Source organism: Narcine bancroftii, chromosome 11, assembly GCF_036971445.1.
Source record: "Narcine bancroftii isolate sNarBan1 chromosome 11, sNarBan1.hap1, whole genome shotgun sequence".
NCBI lineage: Eukaryota > Metazoa > Chordata > Chondrichthyes > Torpediniformes > Narcinidae > Narcine > Narcine bancroftii.
In genome coordinates, this window is record NC_091479.1 from 77,703,470 (window position 1) to 77,724,262 (window position 20,793).

The 20,793-nt window shown below is 35.6% G+C and overlaps 1 protein-coding gene across 8 annotated transcripts in view; it reads left to right on the top strand.

Annotated features, from left to right (window-relative positions):
- The window catches only part of LOC138745950 (ELKS/Rab6-interacting/CAST family member 1-like), a 539,260-nt gene that overhangs the window by 319,977 nt on the left and 198,490 nt on the right, over positions 1-20,793 (top strand). For 7 of the 8 annotated variants that reach the window (XM_069903518.1, XM_069903519.1, XM_069903525.1 and 4 more), the window contains one exon: positions 9,417-9,564. In XM_069903518.1, coding sequence (XP_069759619.1) covers positions 9,417-9,564 — 148 coding nt within the window. Of the gene's footprint in view, positions 1-9,416; positions 9,565-10,685; positions 10,777-20,793 lie in introns of those variants that run through there. The other variant, XM_069903523.1, reaches the window with a different exon arrangement.

Below are 20,793 nucleotides of genomic sequence, written 5' to 3' on the forward strand. Positions count from 1 at the left end.
TGCGACAATAACTCCCCCACTCCTTTGCTCAGATGCCTGCCAGCATTTTTCCATGCCTTAATGAAGGGCTTAAGCTTGAAACATCAGTTATGTACTTTTACCTTTGCTATATAAAGGACACTTTTGACCTGCTGAGTTTCTCCAGCATTGTGTGCTTTTACTTCAACCACAGTGACTACAGACTGTATATTTTTGTCTTCAGTCTTCTGTACTAGTCTAACAAAGAACAACACTACATATTCTTTCTTGTATGTTACAAGCATTTAGACAGTGAAAAAAATCGACAGATTCAAATATTCATCTTTTCATTTTTACATTTCACTTGGCATGTATTCAAAATTTTCAAATAATTATTCTACTTTTCCCATTTTCACCATCTCCAATCTGACTTTCCGCTATACTTCAGTTACTTTACCACCACTTCTTTTTCAATATTTTCATTTAGCAATGTTACATAGGTAAGGAAACATGAATAGAACAATAATCAAACTTATATAATATTAGGGACAGTAATGGCAAAACCTACATTACATTTAAAACAACATGCAAATAAAAACCAAAATCGACCCCTACCTACAGAGGCTGTAGGCAAAATACATTAGACCAGTATCTGATAAAAATAAACAATGTGGTCAAAATTAAAAATTAGTACATCAGTCGGAGCAGGGACATTGTGTGTTTTTCTTATGGGGAAGGATCACTTTATTATTTAAAGAGTCAAAGAGATTTTATTGATTAAAAATATTTTAAAGAAGAATATGGATAGAATATTAAAATGTATTTGTTTTAATGTGAATGGAATTAATGGGTTGGTGAAGAGAAAATAAGTCTTGGCATACCTAAAGATACAGTCTTTTTACAAAAAAACACATCTTACCAAATTGGAACATGCAAAATTAAAAAGAGGTTGGGTTGGACAAGTAATATCATCTTCATTTGGATCTAAAACAAGAGGGGTGGCAATTTTAATTAATAAAAATATACCAATAATAATAGAAGAGACTTTAACCGATAAAGCTGTAAAATATGTTATGGCACACTGCAAAATTTTTGCAAAATCATGGACATTAATGAATATTTCAGCCCCAAATTATGATGATGAAGTCTTTATGAAAGATATCTTTTTTAAAAAACCTCAGGAAAAAACAAAATATATTGATTGGAGGATATTTCAATTTTTGTTTAGATCCAATTTTGGATAAATCAGCAAGAACAATAACAAGGGAAAAATTTACAAAAACGGCATTGTCATTTATGAAGGATTTAAATTTAATTGCTTTATGGAGGAACCTCAACCCCTTAGAAAGAGACTACTCATTATATTCAAGGGTACATGCTTCACATGCAAGGATTGACTTATATTTAATGTCTGCCGAGCTACAAAGTATAGTTAAAAATGGAGTACTTGGCAAGACTTTTATCAGACCACTGCCATAACTAACTATTATGGAAATGGAAAAGCAATAAAGTATGTATAAATGGCATCTTAATGCTACATTATTAAAGATTAAGGACTTTTGTGAATTTATTAAGAGACAGAAATATTGGGGGGCGTGGCAAGATGGCGTAGAGTCTAGACGTGTAATCTCGTCCTCTCTGGCCAGACTTTTAAGAACCTGTTTTTAACTCTTTGTTTGTAAGTTTAAACTTTTTAAAAACTTAGTGTAAAGTATCAAGAAACTGTTATGGCTATTAATGGTAAAAAGATGAAACCTCAAGTGCAGAAGAAACTACATTTTTGGAGTGTTGAAGATTTAGGGCTTAAAAAGCCTGCTACAGCTTCAGATTTGATTTTTTCCATGCCTAAGTCACAAAGATTGCCTGTGGGAGCTGAAAACAAAATGACTACTACTCACCAGGAGAAGGATATCGCTGGAATTACTCGTTCTCAGAAGGAAGGTGCGTGTTCCCAAGAAGTGGATCCTGATTCTGGCAGCCTGCCAACTTTAACAGAGGGAGCTCGCAGGAAAATGACTCCATTGTTTGAAACCACTCAGGCAATACTCCAACCTGAAGAACTTGATCTTATCCGTGAGTTCTTGAAACAACAGCGAGTTGTGGGGGTAGATCAGCATCAACCCCCTGAGGAAGTCAAGGTGCCATTGCTGGGAGTTCAAACTCGTAGTAAGTCTGTTAAAATGCCTGCTGTTGAGCTGCAGCAGGAGCTGCAGTTATCTGGTTCTGACACTACATTAAAGAAAGCAGGGTTGAGTCTTTCTGAATTACAATTTAACCTGTTAAGTACTGTTACTCAGCCGATAATGTAAGAATTGGCTCAAATGAAAGATAATATGAGGTCAGAATTCATTACAGTTAATGCACATGTGGAAGCATTTTCTGAAGATTTTAAAAAATTTCAGTCTGCTTTTTTGGAATGTAAACAGCAAGTGGCCTCTAATACAGAAAAAGTGATGGAGGTGGAAAAATCCGTTAAAGAATTGTGAGAACGTGAGAAGGAGTTAGAGAGGAAAGTAGATTATTTGGAGAATCAAAGTAGAAGGAATAATGTGAAGATTGTTGGTTTGCCGGAAGGTATGAAAGAACAATATCCTCTTCGTTTTTTTACAGAATAGATCCCACAAATATTGGGGCAAGAATTTTTCTCTGGAGGCTTGGTATTGGAAAGGGCTCATAGAGCCTTAAGAAGAAGATCTTTGTCTGGTCAATCACTGAGACCCATGATAATTCGATGCTTGAATTATTTGGACAGAGAAACAATACTTCATCTAGCAGTGGAAAATGCTATGTTATGTTAACAACAAGCTCCGTTAATGATTCAGAATAGTAGAGTTCCTTTCTATCCCGATTTGAGTCAAGAAGTTATTCAGCATCGGCGTCATTTTAATCCAGTTAAAAAAGTTTTGTGGCGTAAAGGCTATAAGTCTACTTTTCGTTATCCGGTAGTGTTGAAGGTGTTTTGTGGAAACTTCGAGATTGAAAGTCTTTTGAGAATGAGCAGGAAGCAATGCTTTTTGCTGATTCATTGCCAGATGTAAGAGGACAAAGACGTAGTCCACCATTGTCTCCTAAAGAAAAATCGGGTTGTTCTAGAAATGGGAGAAATGGGAATGGAAAGAGTCTAACTTCTCTTGAAATGGGGTTGCTGAGTTTGGAATCTCTTGGATGAATAGAAGAACTTCTTTATTCTTACTTTATTTTTATGTCATTATGATATCCTGTTGTTATTCTTTGTTTGGCTGGGGAGGGAGAGATTTGCTCTATGTTCTATTAGTCATCAGCCACTGGTGGGTGATGCACACCCAAGTTTGGTTTAGGGATTACTACCTTTTGGTAGTTTTTTGGGTTTTTTTTTTAACTTTATTTTTTTTCTATTTTTTTCATTTTCATTTTATTTAGTTTTTAATTTGTGGTTTCTTTTTCTCCTATTGGAGGGTCTATTTATGTTGTTTTGAGTTTTTATATATAGATATTATTAGTTCTTAGTAATATTAGTAGATATGTCAAAGTTAAGGTTTGCTACTTTTAACGTTCGAGGTTTAAACACTCCGATTAAGCGTAAACACATTTTGGCGTATATTAAGAAAATGAAAATTGATGTCACTTTTTTACAAGAAACACATCTGAATGTCAAGGAAAGTATGAAATTGAAGAGGGATTGGGTAGGGCATGTATATTCTTCTTCATTTAACTCTAGGGCTAAAGGTGTAGCAATTTTGATACATAAGAATTTATCTTTTGAATTTCAATCAATGGAGGAAAAGGCAGGATGTATTCTTAAATTAAATTGTAAGATTTTTAGTGAATTGTGGACTTTACTTAATATTTATGCCCCAAATGAAGATGATGAAACATTTATCTCTGATGCATTTTTATATCTGGGTCAGGCTAATGAGAATGTTTTAGTTGGTGGTGATTTTAATTGTGTTTTGGAACCTTTATTAGATAAGTCCCCGAAGAAGGTTAAGAAATCTAAAATGGCAGTTCAGGTTCAAACGTTGATGAAAGATCTCAATTTAGTGGATATTTGGAGACGTCTTAATCTGACAGAGAAGGATTTCTCCTTTTATTCAGCGAGACATGAATCGTTTTCAAGGATTGACTTTTTTTTAGTATCGGCACATTTACAGGGGAAAATACAACAAGCGGAATATAAAAGCAGGGTGATTTCAGATCATTCTTTGTTATACTTTACATATATAACTTCTGAGAAAGTTCAAGTGGCTTATCGTTGGATCGTTGGAGGTTTAATATAATGTTAAAAAATACGGAATTTATTGATTTTTTGAAAGAACAAATTAATTTCTTTTTGAAAGAAAATTCTAATTCTGTTCACAGTAAATTTGTAGTATGGGACACTATGAAAGCTTATTTGAGAGGACAAATAATTAGTTATACTTCTAAAATTAAAAAGAATTGATTAAATCAGAGTCTTGAGTTAGAGAAACGGATTAGTGAGTTAGAAAAGGAGTTTCAGAGAGACGCTACAGAAGATCAGAAAATAGAATTGTCTAGGTTGAAATTGGAATATAATACTTTGCAATCTTATCAATTTGAGTGTATGATTAACAGGACTAAACAACGATATTATGATGGGGAGAGAAAGCACATAAGGTATTGGCATGGCAATTAAAGAAGGAACAGGTTTCGAGGACTATTAGTGCTGTTAGAAGAAATTCACTTATTACGCATAAACCTCGTGAGATTAATGATGAATTTTGTTCATTTTATCAAAAGTTTTATACATCTGATGGAAAACAAGAAAACGGATCGATTGATCTTTTTTTATCACAGTTGAACTTACCTACGTTAGAGGATGTAGATATGCAGGAGTTGGAAGCACTATTTACTGACTCGGAAATTAAAATGGCTATGATGGAAATGCCAAACGGTAAATCGCCTGGTGATGATGGATTCTCAGTCGAATTTTATAAAATATTTTACAATGACCTCTCTACAGTGTTTGGAGATGTACTACGTCAGTTTGGAGAACATTATGAATTGCCTGAGTCTTGTTCTAGTGCTTTAATTACAGTAATTCCAAAGAAAGATAGAGATCCTTTGAAAGTATCTTCATATCGACCGATTTCGTTGTTGAATGTAGATTATAAAATTATAGCTAAAATTTTAGCGAATAGATTGGCTAAGTTTTTACCTGAGTTGATTCATATGGATCAAACAGGTTTCGTAAAGAATAGATATGCCTCGGATAATATTCTACGCGTGATTAGTTTGATTAATAGATTTCAACAATCTTCAGACCATCCGATGATGATATCTTTAGATGCCGAAAAAGCGTTTGATAGAGTTGAGTGGAATTTTCTGTTCAGTTTTGGAGAAATTTAAGTTTGGTCCTTTTTTTAATTGGTTGGATTAAGGCTTTATATAGTAAACCGGTAGCTAGAGTACTGACGAATGGTTTGATTTCGGAACCATTTAAACTGGCCCGATCTACTCGTCAAGGTTGTTCTTTATCACCAGCTTTGTTTGTGTTTGTGATCGAACCTTTGCCACAGTTGATAAGACAGAATACACAGATACAGGGTATGAAAGTTTTAGATGAGGAATATAAAATTAATTTATTTGCTGATGATGTATTGGTGTATCTAACAAATCCAGCTCAATCACTTTGCGTTTGAAGGAGTGTTTGATGCAATATGGACGTCTTTCTGGATATAAAGTTAATTGGGGAAAAAAGTGAAATATTACCGGTGAGTGAAGGAGATTATTCAGCTTATAAAAACATTCTTAATTTGAAATGGATGGATCAAATTAAGTATTTGGGTATAATCATGGATGTCAATTATCAATCTTTATATAAATTAAATTATGTTCCATTAATAAAAAAAAATTAAAACTGATTTGATTAAATGGAAAGATTTACCTATTAATTTATTGGGTAGAATAAATACAATTAAGATGAATATTTTTTCAAGTATACATTTTTTATTTCAATCTATTCCATATTTACTTGATAATATTTTTTTTTGAGATTTGAATAAAATGGTTAGGGAGTTTTTATGGAGAGGTAAATTTTCAAGAGTAGCCTTGAATAAATTAACTTGGAAATATGACCTAGGGGGACTACGTATACCACATTTTCAAAATTATTATGAAGCAGCCCAACTTAAATTTATTAGTTCATTGATGGATTTGGAATGGCCCCCTAGTTGGGCCAAAATTGAGATGGCAAATATTTTTGAATTTGAAATACATCAATTTTTGTTTAGATGGAATGTAAATTTGTTACAGCAACATAATGTGCCTATACTAAAACATTTAATGAAGTTATGGACAAAGAAAAAGAAAATGATAGGTTCTAGTGGTGAATTGTCGGCCTTGACTCCATTGTATAACAATCAACTTATTTCTTTCTCAATACATAATCAAAGTTTATTACATTGGAAATTTAAAGGTGTGGAAAATTTGGGAGATTGTTGTAAAGAAGGTAAATTTTTATCTTTTGATCAGATGAGGGACAGTTATGGTATTGATAAGAATTTTTTGTTTCTTTATTATCAAATTTGATCTTTGGTAAAGCATGTGTTTGGTAGAGATATGATTTTACCTGAAATTACTAATTTTGAGACTGGTACCAGAGAAGGGTTATATTTCAGTTATGTATCAAATATTACAGGATGGTATGGATAAAAAGGGTTGGAATAAATCTAAAGGTAAATGGGAAGCGGAAATTGGTTTTATTTTTTCCGAGGATGATTGGTCAGATATTTGTTATGATAGTGTAACTAGACTGATAAATGCACGCTATGCAATGATTAATTATAATTTTTTACATCAATTATACTTAACACCTGAAAAACTAAAACAGTATGGTTTTCATGAATCAGATTTGTGTTTTAGATGTGGTAACGCTGTTGGAACTTTTTTTCATGTGGTTTGGTCATGTATATATGTATACAATCTTTTTGGAAGAAAGTACAATTGTTTCTGGAATACCTGTATAAGATTAAAATACCTTTAGATCCGACAGTATTTTTATTGGGTAGTTTGCAACCTTTGAAAGGTCTGGGATTAGATAAATTTCAATTTGCTTTTGTATATATAGCATTATCTGTAGCAAAAATATGTATTGCTAGTACGTGGAAAGATACGAATATGATTGATATTAATAGATGGCATAATGAGATGAAATATTGTTTAATAATGGAAAAAATCACGTTTCGTGTGATACCTATAGTTTTTTATTAATAAGTGGTTGTTATATTCAGAATATTTACATTTTGATTTACATTGATTAGATCTTAATATGTATGCTTAATTTTTCTTTATTTTTTTTTCTATATATAAAATAGATCGTTCATGTTTAGTTTATTGTTATATATGTTACTTATTATCCGTATTTTGAATGAATAAATAAAGTTTAAAAAAAGAGACAGAATTATTTTGAGAAAACAACCTTCCTTCCACTGAAAACAGTTTTCTAATATGGGATACTCTTAAAGCTCATCTGAGGGGACAAATTATTTCTTTTACTAAAAATCTTAAGAGAGAATATGTAAGAGACTTGGAAGATCTAGAGAAGGATATAACAAAATTGGAAAAAAGAATATCAGTTATCAGGAACACAAGAAAAATATAGAATATTAGAGAACAAAAAGTTACAATATAATACACCAAAAATATAGAATGAGAAAAATTATATTAAAACTAAATGAAAATATTATGAACTAGGAGAAAAGGCATATAAAGAGTTATCTTGGAAGGTTAAAGCAGATGAGTCATCCAGAATGATAAATGCAATAGAAATAGATGCTATAACATAATCAAAAATAAATAGTGTGTTTAGGCAAAACTATATAAAACTATATAAATCAGAATTAGTAGGAGATGGAAGAATTTTTACAAATGTTGAACTTCCTAATCTAGAAGAGAGAGAAAAAATGGCTTAGGTGTACCTTTTATAAGGGAAGATATAGAGAAAACTCTGGGTATCTTACAAGCTAATAAGTTCCCGGGGGAAGATGGGTTCCCTCCTGATTTCTATAGACAATTTAAGGATTTGTTGATGCCTTTGTTGATGGATGTGTTAGACCAAGCGGTGAAGACCCAGGCCCTCCCGGAACCTTTTTCAACTGCTATAATTGCAGTGCTACCAAAGAAAGGGAGAAACCCATTAAAAACCTTATCATACAGACCAATATCATTCCTCAATGCAGATTATTAAATCCTAGCAAAGACATTGGGTGTGTATTAACCAAAATCAATACATCCAGATCAGGTGGAGTTTGTTAAAGAAAGACATTCTTCAAATGTCTTAGATTATTCAATATAATACATATGGCAAAATCAAGGATGAATCCAAACATACTTTAGATGCAGAAAAAGCATTTGACTGACTAGAATGGTCTTTTTTAAATAAAGTGATGGAAATATTTGGTATAGGTAGAAAATTATAAATTGGATAAAATCTCTATCATAAACCACAAGCTAAAATTATATCTAATAACCAAATGTCATCTATTTTCCTGTGAGTACATCAAGCGGACAGGGGTGTCCTCCATCTCCAGCATTATTTATACTAGTTATTGAACCCCTGGTGGAGATTATAAGAAGAGATCCAGATATTAGAGGCTTCAAGTATGAACAGAAAGAACATAAAATTAGCTTATTTGCTATTGACGATGAGCTATTATATACATTTGACCTAGCTGAATCACTGATAAGATTACAAACAATATTAGAAAAATATGGAAAAATATTAAGATATAAAATAAATATGGACAAAAGTGAGATACTGTCATTGCAAAACTTTATGAAAGATGCCAAAAAGGTAGTAGATTTAAATGGAAGAAGGATGGAATAAAGTACTTATGAATAATGACAGATAATAATAATTTACAGAATTTATAAAGCTTAATTATACCCCTCTATTAGAAAAAAATAGAAATTATTTACAGAAATGGAAAGATCTGCCAATAATATTAATAGGAACAGTAAATTGTATAAAAAATTAAGGTAATGCCAAGACTACACTATCTCTTTTAATCGTTGCCTATTGCACTAACTAAAAAATTTCTTTAAATTATTACATAATTGAAAAACCAATATCTTGAGCCACAGGAGGAAAAAAAGAACTACTTCAGATAGGACTAACTAATAAGAATCTATGACACTTTACCACCATTTCTCACCTGCACTAAAACTTCTGTCTTTTATTTTCTCCTACCTCCTCTGTCAGACATCCTCCCCTCCCATTACCACTTTTATGGCTTAATGGAACTTATTTTACGCTATCTTTACCTAATTCTGAGTAAAAGCAATACAATTGGAATATTAACCATGTTTCTCTCAACAGAGATGCTTACAGAATACCTATTTTGATGATAGGATAAAATTTTCACATGGTGACCTTTATGATTTATTTTCTATGGCTAGTATTCATGCCTGAAGTATTTTGTAGTATTTGATTGTCTGCAATGTTCCCTATTATCTTACAGGCAAGAAGCACTACTGGCTGCCATCAGTGAGAAGGATGCTAATATTGCTCTACTGGAACTCTCCTCGTCTAAGAAAAAGAAGACACAGGAGGAGGTGGCCTCATTAAAAAGGGAAAAGGATCGATTGGTTCAGCAGCTCAAACAGCAGGTCTGTATCCATATTGCTACCCAATCTGTTCTTTGAACGAAACAACTGTACAGAGGAATTACATCATTTAACTATGGTAACCTGCAGAGAAAAAAAATCAAAACAATTCAAAATGCTCTGGCAGCAGGTTGTTTCATAAATTTTTTTTTGGTGTGTTAGGACTTCTTTGTAACTTGGGGCTCGGACAATGGCCCCTCGAAGCTTGCTTCCAAGAGAATGGGCAATTCCAGACTGCTGATCTTTGCTTTCTTTTATACATTCCTCCTCTGCTTCAAATGGGAAGTCACCTAAGCTTTATTCTGAAGGTTGATAATAATTTCAACTCATAGAACCAGGCAGAATGGGCATTTCCATTGTAGGTTTCTCCAGTTTGCATACATTCAGAGAGTATACATGTCCTTACAAAGACTTCCCTGGCAATCTTTTACTGATAACGAAGGGTGGTAGTTCTGGGGAGGCCTCTGTAACTTCCTTGTGCAACAAACCTGTCAACTGATACCACTGTTCTTCATTAGCTAGCCTTTCTAGATCCCTTGAGCCATTAAACTCCTTCTTTGACATTGATTAAAAAAAAATTAGTGTCTTCACTTAACTACCCTGAGAGCAAATTTTATTCTGTTTCTCAGTGATTTGTGAATTCTGTAAGGCCAGTTCCATTCCCTGAATGGCTGTGACGTGGGAATGCACTGCAGTTGTCAGGCCATACCTTAATGTCAATGAACATGCATACATCAATTCACTTTGCTTATCAAGTAAGATTTATGTTTCCTGGTCTATAAATTAAAATATGTAAATGGAATATTATTGATTGCAGACCCACAATTTAGCATATCTGCCAATAGTGAGTGAGCTGCTGTGCTGGCTGTAGTAATAGAAAATGACATTTGTGTTGTACAAACTTAAACCATGACAATGAATTCCTGGTATTGGTGTCAGATTAATTGATCATATTTGCCATAACATCCTTCTTAAATGATAGAACAATATTTCCCATTCCTAATTCTCTATTGGTGGGCTTGCGGACTACTTGGCTCAGCTATATTATTGACATATTCAATTGAACTATCCCAGATATTAATGCATTGAAAATGCTCACTTGCTCTTCTCTTGTGCTTTACTAGAAAGGCGATGAAGGGGCATCTTGGTGATGCCATGCAAAAAATGTGAGCTGCATGTTAGATATGCTCCGTTGCACTAAACCCATGCAGATAATGAAGTGTGCGAAATGTTGCTTGCGCCTCAGAAGGTGGATTCCTAAAGCAAGGAAAATAGAACATAAATCTCTGGATTAAGTAGCAAACGTATGTTTTGGACTCTCTTACAAAAACCTCTCGCTTTTGCATTGAAATTAAACAAGAGAAGCATTTACATTTAAACTTTCTCTGGTGAAATATAATGTGTAGGGTGGCGTAGCAGATTCAGTTTATATAAATGACTAGGCTGAAAGTATGTTAGGCATAATTGTTAAATATGCTAATGACAGAAAGATGAGCAAGAAGAAAAGTTATGAAATGGACGGAAGGAAACAAGAAGGGGGTCTAACTAGGTTAACTTAGTGGGCACAAATCCCACAAATGGAGTTAAATAGCAAAGTGTGCAGATGCTGTGATTGTAATGTAATACACAAAAGTGCTGGAGAATCTCAGCAGGTCACACAGCGTCTCTTGGAAGCAAAGGGATATAACAAATATATTGGGCCTGAGCTCTTTGTTGATTTATGAGGAAAAAACAGGTAAGCACCTGAATGAGTAAAATGTGGGAAAAGGAAAATCGTCCATTTCGATGGGAAAAATTAAAAAGTATATAATCTTAATGATGAGAGGTTGCAGGCTCTTAAGATTCAGATGCTTCTTGTTTTTGAAAATCAGTGAATGATTTGCAAAACAAAGTAGTAGATTCAAGATTCAATTTATTATCTTCGTAATAAAACATTGTCATATTACATGAAATTTCTTTTTGCCTACTACAAGGCAGACAGATTCACTATGGGCCTCATAGTCTTACTGTAAGACTTAAAGTCAGAGAAAGAGAAGCAAAAGAGAGCCCCCTCAAAGTCTCCGAGTGTCCATAGATTCACCTCCAGTGCTTCCACAGCCCCCGCAGCACACAGAGTCCAGTCCAAACCATTGGCAACCTGAGAATATTTATGAGACTATATTTAGAAAACTTCATTGAATTTTCAGGAAAGGAACTGAGGATACTGAGGATGGCAGGTTGTCTTGTAAGGAAAGGTTGGGCAGATGAAGCTTTTATTGATTGGAGTTTGGAGAAATGAGAAGAGACTTGATTGAAACATGTAAAATACTTCAATGTGGAGAGAATATTTCCTTTTTAGGTATCAGGTACGTTTTATTGTCACTTTAACGAATTAAATCAAGATAACGTTCTTGACACCGAAGTGATTTTACAAAAGCTGCTTGACAAAAACAGTATTACATACAAATAATTTTTCAGAGATTAAACAATGGCACAGGTTGCAAACTAGATGTAAAAAATGTCCGCCAGTTCAAGTAGAGAAGAACGTTCCCTGATCCTGAGGGGCCGCTGCGGGCTGCTAGTCGCACAGCCTTCCCAGTTCAGGTTACCAACCTCTCCAGAACAAGATGTTAAAAAAGTCTTCCAGTGATTAGGGAAAAAACAGTCTACTACACAGTTTTGTGGAAGGACCATGAGTTAGGGGGTTACAATTTTAAAATAATGGATTATTTATTTAAAGCAAATAAAAGGCAACATCATTCTTTTAGTTATGAGTCATGCACATGGTAGAAATAGAGGCTTCAAATATTTTTAAGGCAGATATATTTACATTCTTGATATACAAGGGTTACTGGGCTTTATGGGACAGATAGGATGAGATTGCCTTGAATGGCAGAACATGCTCAAGGAACCAGGAGGCCTGCTCCTGCTCCTAACTTTATGTTTGCATGGAGCTACACTTTCTGTGTTAGGATTTATCTAAAAATTATGATGTATCTAAAGGTATGTTCCATGGTAACTTCTTCTATCATTAGGACAAAATGTTCAAGTTCAAATTTATTGTCAGAATACATACATGAAGATCACACACAAAACCCTGATATTCTTTTTTCCTGCAGGCCATGGTGTAAACTGCACTCAAGAAAAAGATACATATACAAAGAGAGAAATGTAAACAAACTGACTTAGCAATACAGAAAAAAATAATCAGTAATAATTAATAAGAAAAGTAAAAATCCTTAAATGAGTCTCTAATTGATATTGTTGTTTAGGAGTCTGATGGTGGAGGTAGAAACTCCTTCTGAACCTGGTGGCATGTTTTTTTGTGGCACTCTTTCCTGATGGCAATGGCGAGAACAGAGCATGTCCTGGATGGTGTGGATCCATGATCATTGATGCTGCTCTCAGATGGCAACATTCCACATAGTTGTCCTCGATCATTGGGAGGGTTTTACCTGTGGTGTACTGGGATGCATCCACTGCCATTTTTAGGGCTTTCTGCTTAGAGTATTGTCACCCCCCCCCCCCCCCACCGCATACCAGGCTGTGATGCAGCCAGTCAGCATACTTTCCACCACACACCTGTAGACGTTTGCCAAGGTTTACGATGTATTGGAACTGGAATGCAAGGAGTACCGAGGGTGCTGAAGGGTTCCTGATCATGTTGGAGGTTCAGATCTGGAGCATCAGCAGAATTCCTGTATCAGCAGTTAAACCAACAACAAACAACAGTAGGCTTTTTGAGCCACAAGTGGAAAATTGATATGAAATAATGTTTAGTACTTATCAAAAAAACCGATCTCTGCTTACAAAAGAAGAACAACTCCCCAACCACCTTACCACCACTTCTCCGCCAGTCCCCGACACCTCCACACTGCTGCCGCTGGTCCCCGACACCTCCACTGCCTCCGCCGAACCCCGACTACGGTCCCTGCTGCTGCCCAGGAGTCCAAGGTCCCTACTTATGCCCAGGAGCCTGAGGACCTTGCTCCTGACTGGGAGCCCAAGGCGACTTCTTCAATGTGGACAGCACCGCACCCAATGTTGAGAATGAAGTCGCCATTGCCGACTCCAGCTGCAGCCGCTGCTGAAGGCTTGGACTCAGCTATATTTGGCAACTTCCCGGCCAGAAGCAAAGATTTTGCGTTTTTTAAAAAACTGTGATTGTAATCAAACTCGTGCCAACAGAGCGTCAGAGCTCCACATGGGCAAGTCAGGCGTTGAATTTTTTTTCCACTTTTGACATCACATCGCCGCTAAAAAATGTCAGTTTTTGGATCTTTTCGTTTTACGGATCTTTGGATAAGGGGTACTCGACCTGTAGTAGAGTTAAATGACTAAAGGAGACCATTTAAGAGCCAAACATCAATTTGACATGATTTTGCATATGCTCATTCAATATTGAATGACATTTTTAGCCTGAATGTGACTTCCCTGCCAAAGGTTAAAAAGAAAACAACACTGACCTTCTCAGCTAACATTTGCCATATATCAAGGATACTGTTTGCATTCCTCACCTTGTTTCATGTGTTGGCAACTTCATACCTTTATTCACAATAGAATTACTTTCAAAGTTAAAAGATCAGTGAGAAATTCGACAAGTGGTCATCAGTACAGAACAAAAGCAAAATACTGCCGATACTGAAAATGCTGGAAATTCTCAGCAGATTGGTCAGCTGTTCTGGAGAGAGGAACAGAGTTAATGTTCTAAGTCAGTTTCTCTCGCCACAGATGCTCGCTGATCAGTACCAAATGCATTTCTTGTGATGCAATCTAGAGAGGACTATAGACAGACTTTGTTTTGTCTCAATGTATAATAATATTTAGCCATTAACTAAATAAAAAAGCAATTTTCTGAAAAGCCAATGCAAACCTCTGGGCTCACACAATGGATTACTGAAAACTGGTCATATCCAGGATCACAATAATGTTAGAAACTTAGAAGAACAATGTGTGTGACTAAAACAAGAACTGAAAAGCCACTTGAAGCATGGGGTACCAAAGCCAAAGAGCTTGAATAAATTCAGAAATATTTCAGTATCTACTCATAAGAAAGGTACATGCTATGATAGCAACCAATCAGACAAATCTGAAACAGTTCATCAGATCTGGCAACCTACACTGTTTGACTCCATAATTTCTGTGCATAGTAATTTTTGGAAAGATAATACTGTATTATATTGGAACTCCTCTTAAACTTGGATGGCTCAAATCCAAGAGAGGATGGATTGCCAACAGTACAGTGAATTCTGTGGCTTCATTTGCTCTGCCAACTCAGATTCACCATTGAACAAGTTTACCAAACCATTGGTCTAGAGCAATTTACAGCCAACTTGAACTAAATACTGCAATCATCAGATCCAAAATCAAGTTAAAGCAGACCTCAGGGCCACAATCCAGCAATAGTTTGTGTTATGTACTGTTTCAAGCTGAGATTGAATGGCTTGTAAGCATCACGCACAAGGTGAGCAAACTCCTGAAAGTATGGAAGGAGGCCTGATACTAGGAAGTCCCAAGATTTGCCAGTTATTGTCTATCTTCCCTCCTCCACCAAGTTGGTGGAATGAGCCGCCTTTGACAGTTTTGTATATTATTGATCACAAGCTACAGCGCAGAGACAGCCTCTTCACACTCCATATCAAGTTGGATTTTAAACTGTTTGTATCTGCTACGTAATAAAAAAAATTATCTTTTCTACCCTCATAGTGTCTAGTTTCCAGAAACTGGCAAAGAAATGATTGACAATCTTGCAGCCTTTTGCTACTGTGGTCTTTGAATATGTCTACTGCTGCTTGCTTGTTCCATGTGAGGCTCAGAACTCATGCTATCAGACTATTTTCTTTTGTTCTATTACGGGATATGGACATAATCACTAGGGCAAGCATTTTTTTTGTCTATTCCTAATTGCGCCTTCAACTGAGCTATTTCAGATCTATTTTCAGATTCCATACATGACATCACATACAACCCTGAGATTCTTTTTCCTGCAGGCGCAGCAGAATCACCACTTATTGGTAGTGGAGGGGGGGGGGGGGAATGTACTCAATGTACATATGAAAACAAATAAAGAAATGTAAACAAATTGACTGCAATACAGAGAGAAAAAATCAAAAAAAGAGAAAAAGTCTTAAGTCCCTGATTGAATGTGTTGTTAAGGAGTGTGATGGTGGAGGGGTAGCAGCTTTTCCTGAACCTGGTGTTGTGAGTTTTGTGGCACCGAGATCTCTTCATCTGGTAGTTAAGAATCACGTGCCTGCACTTATATTAAAGGGAAGTCTGGATAAAGGTGGCAAAATTTCTGCTGTAAAGGACATTAATGAAACAGATTATTTATATTGACAATTACTGATATGAATTTTCAAATTACAAAATTATTTATTTACCCTAATTTAAATACTGATTCTGCCATGATGCTGTATCCCTCAATTAGTTCTCCAGAATTGTAGTTAATGATCCAGTACTTTAACCATTATATTACTATATATCTTTAGTGAGCACAGTTGCAAGAGAATGGCGAGCAAAGGCATGCTTTGCATGGTATTATTAATACCATTATTAATTAAAATAATAATCTCACGGGCTCATGCATGCAGATAACCAAATTCATGTTCCACATACACAAAACTCAAAGGAATTTCCAGTACTCTGAGTTGACCTGATTGATATACTTCCTTGGCAGGAAACTTTAAATGTGTCCCTCTTAAAACTAACATAAGTATTTTCCTCAAACAGTGAAAGACCAAATTATCACCTATAGGTTTCCTTTATTGTTTAATCATTGTGCTGTCTACCTTTCGGTTATTGTGGATAGAAGTCAGGTCTGCAAAAAAGACCAAATCAAAAAGGTTCTTTGGTGTCAAAACTTGCAGGTAGCTCAGCTACAATGTGTAAATTGCCTGTACTGTACTCTAACTGGCCGGCAACCCGTTCAGAAAACTGAATTCTATGTTCTGACAAATATTCTGATGACAAATATTAATTAAAACACAAGATTCACTGGGATATTTATGATTGATGGTCAAGCATTCAGTTGTCTGCATTACTGATGACTTTTGATAGAACAATCAAATAAATGCTTGATTAAATACTCCAACAACTACCACCCCAGCTTTTGCATTGCAGAAAACTGCATTAGCACATTAAAGGATCAATGCTCATATTACCTCCTGAAAACAGAAAATGAAAAAAAAAGCATGATTGTGTCCATGCTATCAACAATTGTAATCCAAACTTCTTCAGCGAAGGAATAACAAAATCACTGAAACTCTCTCCTGAATCCATTCATAGACTTCATTCTTAACTTAAGCTCAAATCACAAAGAAGTTTACTTCAATTTCATTGGTTAATTTATCTTCTCCCAAAACGACAAACATGAAGATTGTATACATTTCGTTTGTTTATCAAGAGAGTCAGGTGGCCAGACTCGATTTCAGCAAGGAAAAGGAGCTGGTTATAGACTTCTGGAATAAAGGTGGAGTTCACTTCCCTGTCCAAATCAATGTCACTGAGTGGAGATAATGGACAGCTTTAAGTTCTGAGGTGTAAATATCTCCACCGACGTGGCCATTATGTTGATGTAATTGGATCAGGACAAGAAAGTGCGCAAGCATCTCTTACTTCCTCAAACGCGTGAAGAAATTCAGCATACACTGTGTCCCAGAACAGGTTTTACAGAAAGCAACCCATCAGGATGCAGCACTGAGTGAGTGGTACAGGAACTATTCCATCCAAGACTGCAAGAAAGTGCAGAGAGTTGTGAACATAGCTCAGACACTAACCTTACCCTCCACCTGCATTTCCCATTGCATCTGAAAAACAACCACCCCGGCCGGCCACACTTTCAAGGACATTTTCTTTCCTGCTGCTATCAAATTCTTGAATGAATCTCACACAAGTTAAATAATGTTGCCCTTGCTCCATTCTAACAGATCTCTCTATCTGTACATTTTCACTCTGCAGTGTGTTTTATTTGTTGTACTTTTGTATGTGTTGATTTGCTGGATAGCATGCAAATTCTTTTCAATTAAAAAAATATATCTTTATTTAAATTTAGACATACAGCATACTAACAGTCCCTTTTGGCCCACGAGCTGTGCTGCCCAATTATATCCAATTAACCTACACCCCCAGTACGTTCTGAATGGTGAGTGGAAACCAAAGCACCCGGATGAAACCCATGCAGATTCAGGGAGAACGTACAAACTCCTTACAGACAGCGCAGGATTTGAACCCTGATTGCTGGCACTGTAACAGCATTGCACTAACCACTGTGCTAACCGTGCCATCTTTTTTGCTGTATATACTGTATATAAGAGGAAACTTGAACTGTCTCCACACACACTATATATTACCTTTTCACCGGTTGATAGAACTCCCCACCAAGGAGCATCATCTCTTTACTTTATCAGAGGGACCTTACTAATTGGTATATTAAAAACATATTTCCTTTACTAGAAATGTTGATCACATCCCTCTTAGGCCGACCAAAAATGATGCTTTGTTCAGATGTTTCCTTTCTTGTTGGTCAATGTGCCACTCTAAGAATGAGGTCAGGGTGCACCATGGCAAGGAAATACTGTGAATAAGTGGTTGCTCTGAGAAACCTGTACACTTATTTATTGTATATAGCTCTGCAATGTATCGTATTCAAACTCTTTTAAGCTCAACACATGAATATTTTAGAATACTGTTAAATAAAAGATAAAAGTATAGAAAAAATTGCTATGGTGTTCACTTTTGCAATCACAAAGTCCATTTTTTCAATATGGAAATTGCACGGAAGGTTCTAACCAGCCTCGCCACCACCAGCATTGTTGGGCTCATCTCACAGGAACACAATCTCAATTTTGTCATTCTTACTGAGTTCAGGCCAAATTACTGACATTAAGTTAGAACTGCAGGCAGTATTGTGGTTTAAACTTCTGACCCCTTGCTTGGCTTGAACTGCAATTATTGCTTGCCTCTAGGTCTGTACATAGCAACACTTTAGATTTCAGTATTTTGCTGACTATAAGGATACCTTTTGTGCAGGTTTTAAACTTGCTTGTAATCGCGTTATGCTCTGAAGACACTAAAATCTCAAAACTAACATTTTTGTAAATATTTTGTGTTTCCTATGTTCAAGAAAATATTAAGCATGAAAGGTATTTCTTTTAAACTGCTAGACATGCCTCTATTCATGTAACTGTCATGGCTGTTGTATAGAAATAAATGTGAAATAAGGAGTTTTGAGGATTCATCTATTTTAATTTGTATGGATTAAAATTGTCCACATAGTATGTGTGAAATGGTTACCAGTGATTAAGAGGAATGTATGAAGTTATTTGAGTAATTGGAAACTCAGAATATATTTGAGCTAAAGAAAGAGTTTTCGTGCAGCACTGTGCTTGTAAGATTCTAAAGGTGACGCTCTTATCTTTCCAACTGTTCCTATAATCTACAGTTTGTGACCCTAAAGTTCAATGGTAAATCAGGTCAGCAGTTTGTGCCACGTGGGTTTGGAAATATTGCTGTTTCTGAGTACTCTGTAAAGTGAGCAATATTCTGCAAGACGATCTGTCTAACTTTAGTTTCAATTTAAAACAAATATTGCAGTGTTCATTTAATCCAGAATGTAAGTGTACCGGTTCCTTTGAATAGACTGCCTTGAGCTGCAGCAGTGGGTTCATGTTCCAGTTTAATTTCTTTTCATCTGCCAACCTTCTCAGTAAAAATGAAAAGAAACTAAGCCCTATTTAATATTTGCTGTCATTATAAATGTGGGATTTGCTCAGTCACTGTTTGGATGAGGGTCACGGATCAATGTGGTCCTAATTTACTTCCTACACATAGTTTGTCTCCTCGACTGAGGTATGGCAAGGAGCACAAGGCGTGTGCTTCAAACAAGGCCCCTGACGGACCCAGAAAGAGGGGGGGAAAAATGTGTGTAACAAAGACCAGATGTGTGCCGTGAGTGCCAGTTAGTATAATCAGGTTATAACTCATGTGCAATGCTTGCTGTGTTTATTAGACTGGAATCTAGCTCCAGATTAATTTGAAGCAGAGCTGTCTCTGTGTTTTAGCTGTTAAGAAACAACCACACTAAGTCATAAAAAAATAAGTACGACTTTCCCATCTCCGGGAAATATCCATCAACTTCCCAGATTTCCAAGCTGCTCCTCACTTATTCAGTACAAGACTACCTTCCCTAACAGTGTCTCTTTGTTGCCATGATTTTTTTTGTTTATTCAGGATTCAAAAATACATTAACTAACCAGAAGTTTGAGGCTTTTCCCTTCAAATATGATTGTAAAAATGCAGAAAATTTTTATGGGTTATGCAGATAAAGTACAGTAATAGTTTGTACATACATTTATTTATTTAAATGTTTGTTTTTGAGGGGAATGGAGATGACAATAGCAGTTAAGTCCCCCAAAGTTTAACTAGTCACTTTTAATCTGGAAATGGTAAGGACCTGACATGTCAAGTTGTCACATCTGCTGAATTAATACAGATCTCAATAACCAGCCTAGCTGAAAGAATAATAACTGGAGCAGGTGTTTATTCATTGCTTAGGGAAGTTAAGACAACTGTGAAAATTCAGTTTTGCAGTATAATGACAGCGGAGAATTTTTTTGTTGAGCAATAAACTGCTTACTATATGCATTTGTTTTTATTTTTCAACTATCTGCTTTTGACCTTCCAATTCCAACTCACACTCACTCTGCCTCACCCCTCTTCCAAGAAAATTTCATTGCAAGGATGTGTTTGGGATATGCTGTCTTTATACTGATATAGTATAGTCCATATGACTCGTTTGGGAATTTCAACCGGTATTTGCACCACTACCAACCTTGACTAGTTCTTTTCAGGTCTCTTGTAGATCTACAAGATGTGGGTATACATGGCACGTAACTCTATTTATCAAAGAAAAGCATTAATAAAATTCATGCATGTTTTAGCCTGATACATAGGATGTTCAAGTGAACTGATTTTGATTGAAAAGAATGCAGGAGAAGGAGATGTAGTCAACAGCCTCGGGGGGTGGGGGGGGGGAGTTATGGAAACAACCATTAGGTCAAGATTTGCTTCTATTGTACGTGGCCATTCCCAAAAGTTTGTGTGGCAATTGGTACCTTATCATTTCTTTGTTACATTAGCAAACTTGAAAAAAGTGTATTTTTATCTGCTTACCTACTTAATTTATAAATGTTTCAGCTCACAACCCAGAATATTCATGGACATCTTTATTCACAACTGCCAGTTGGATTACCT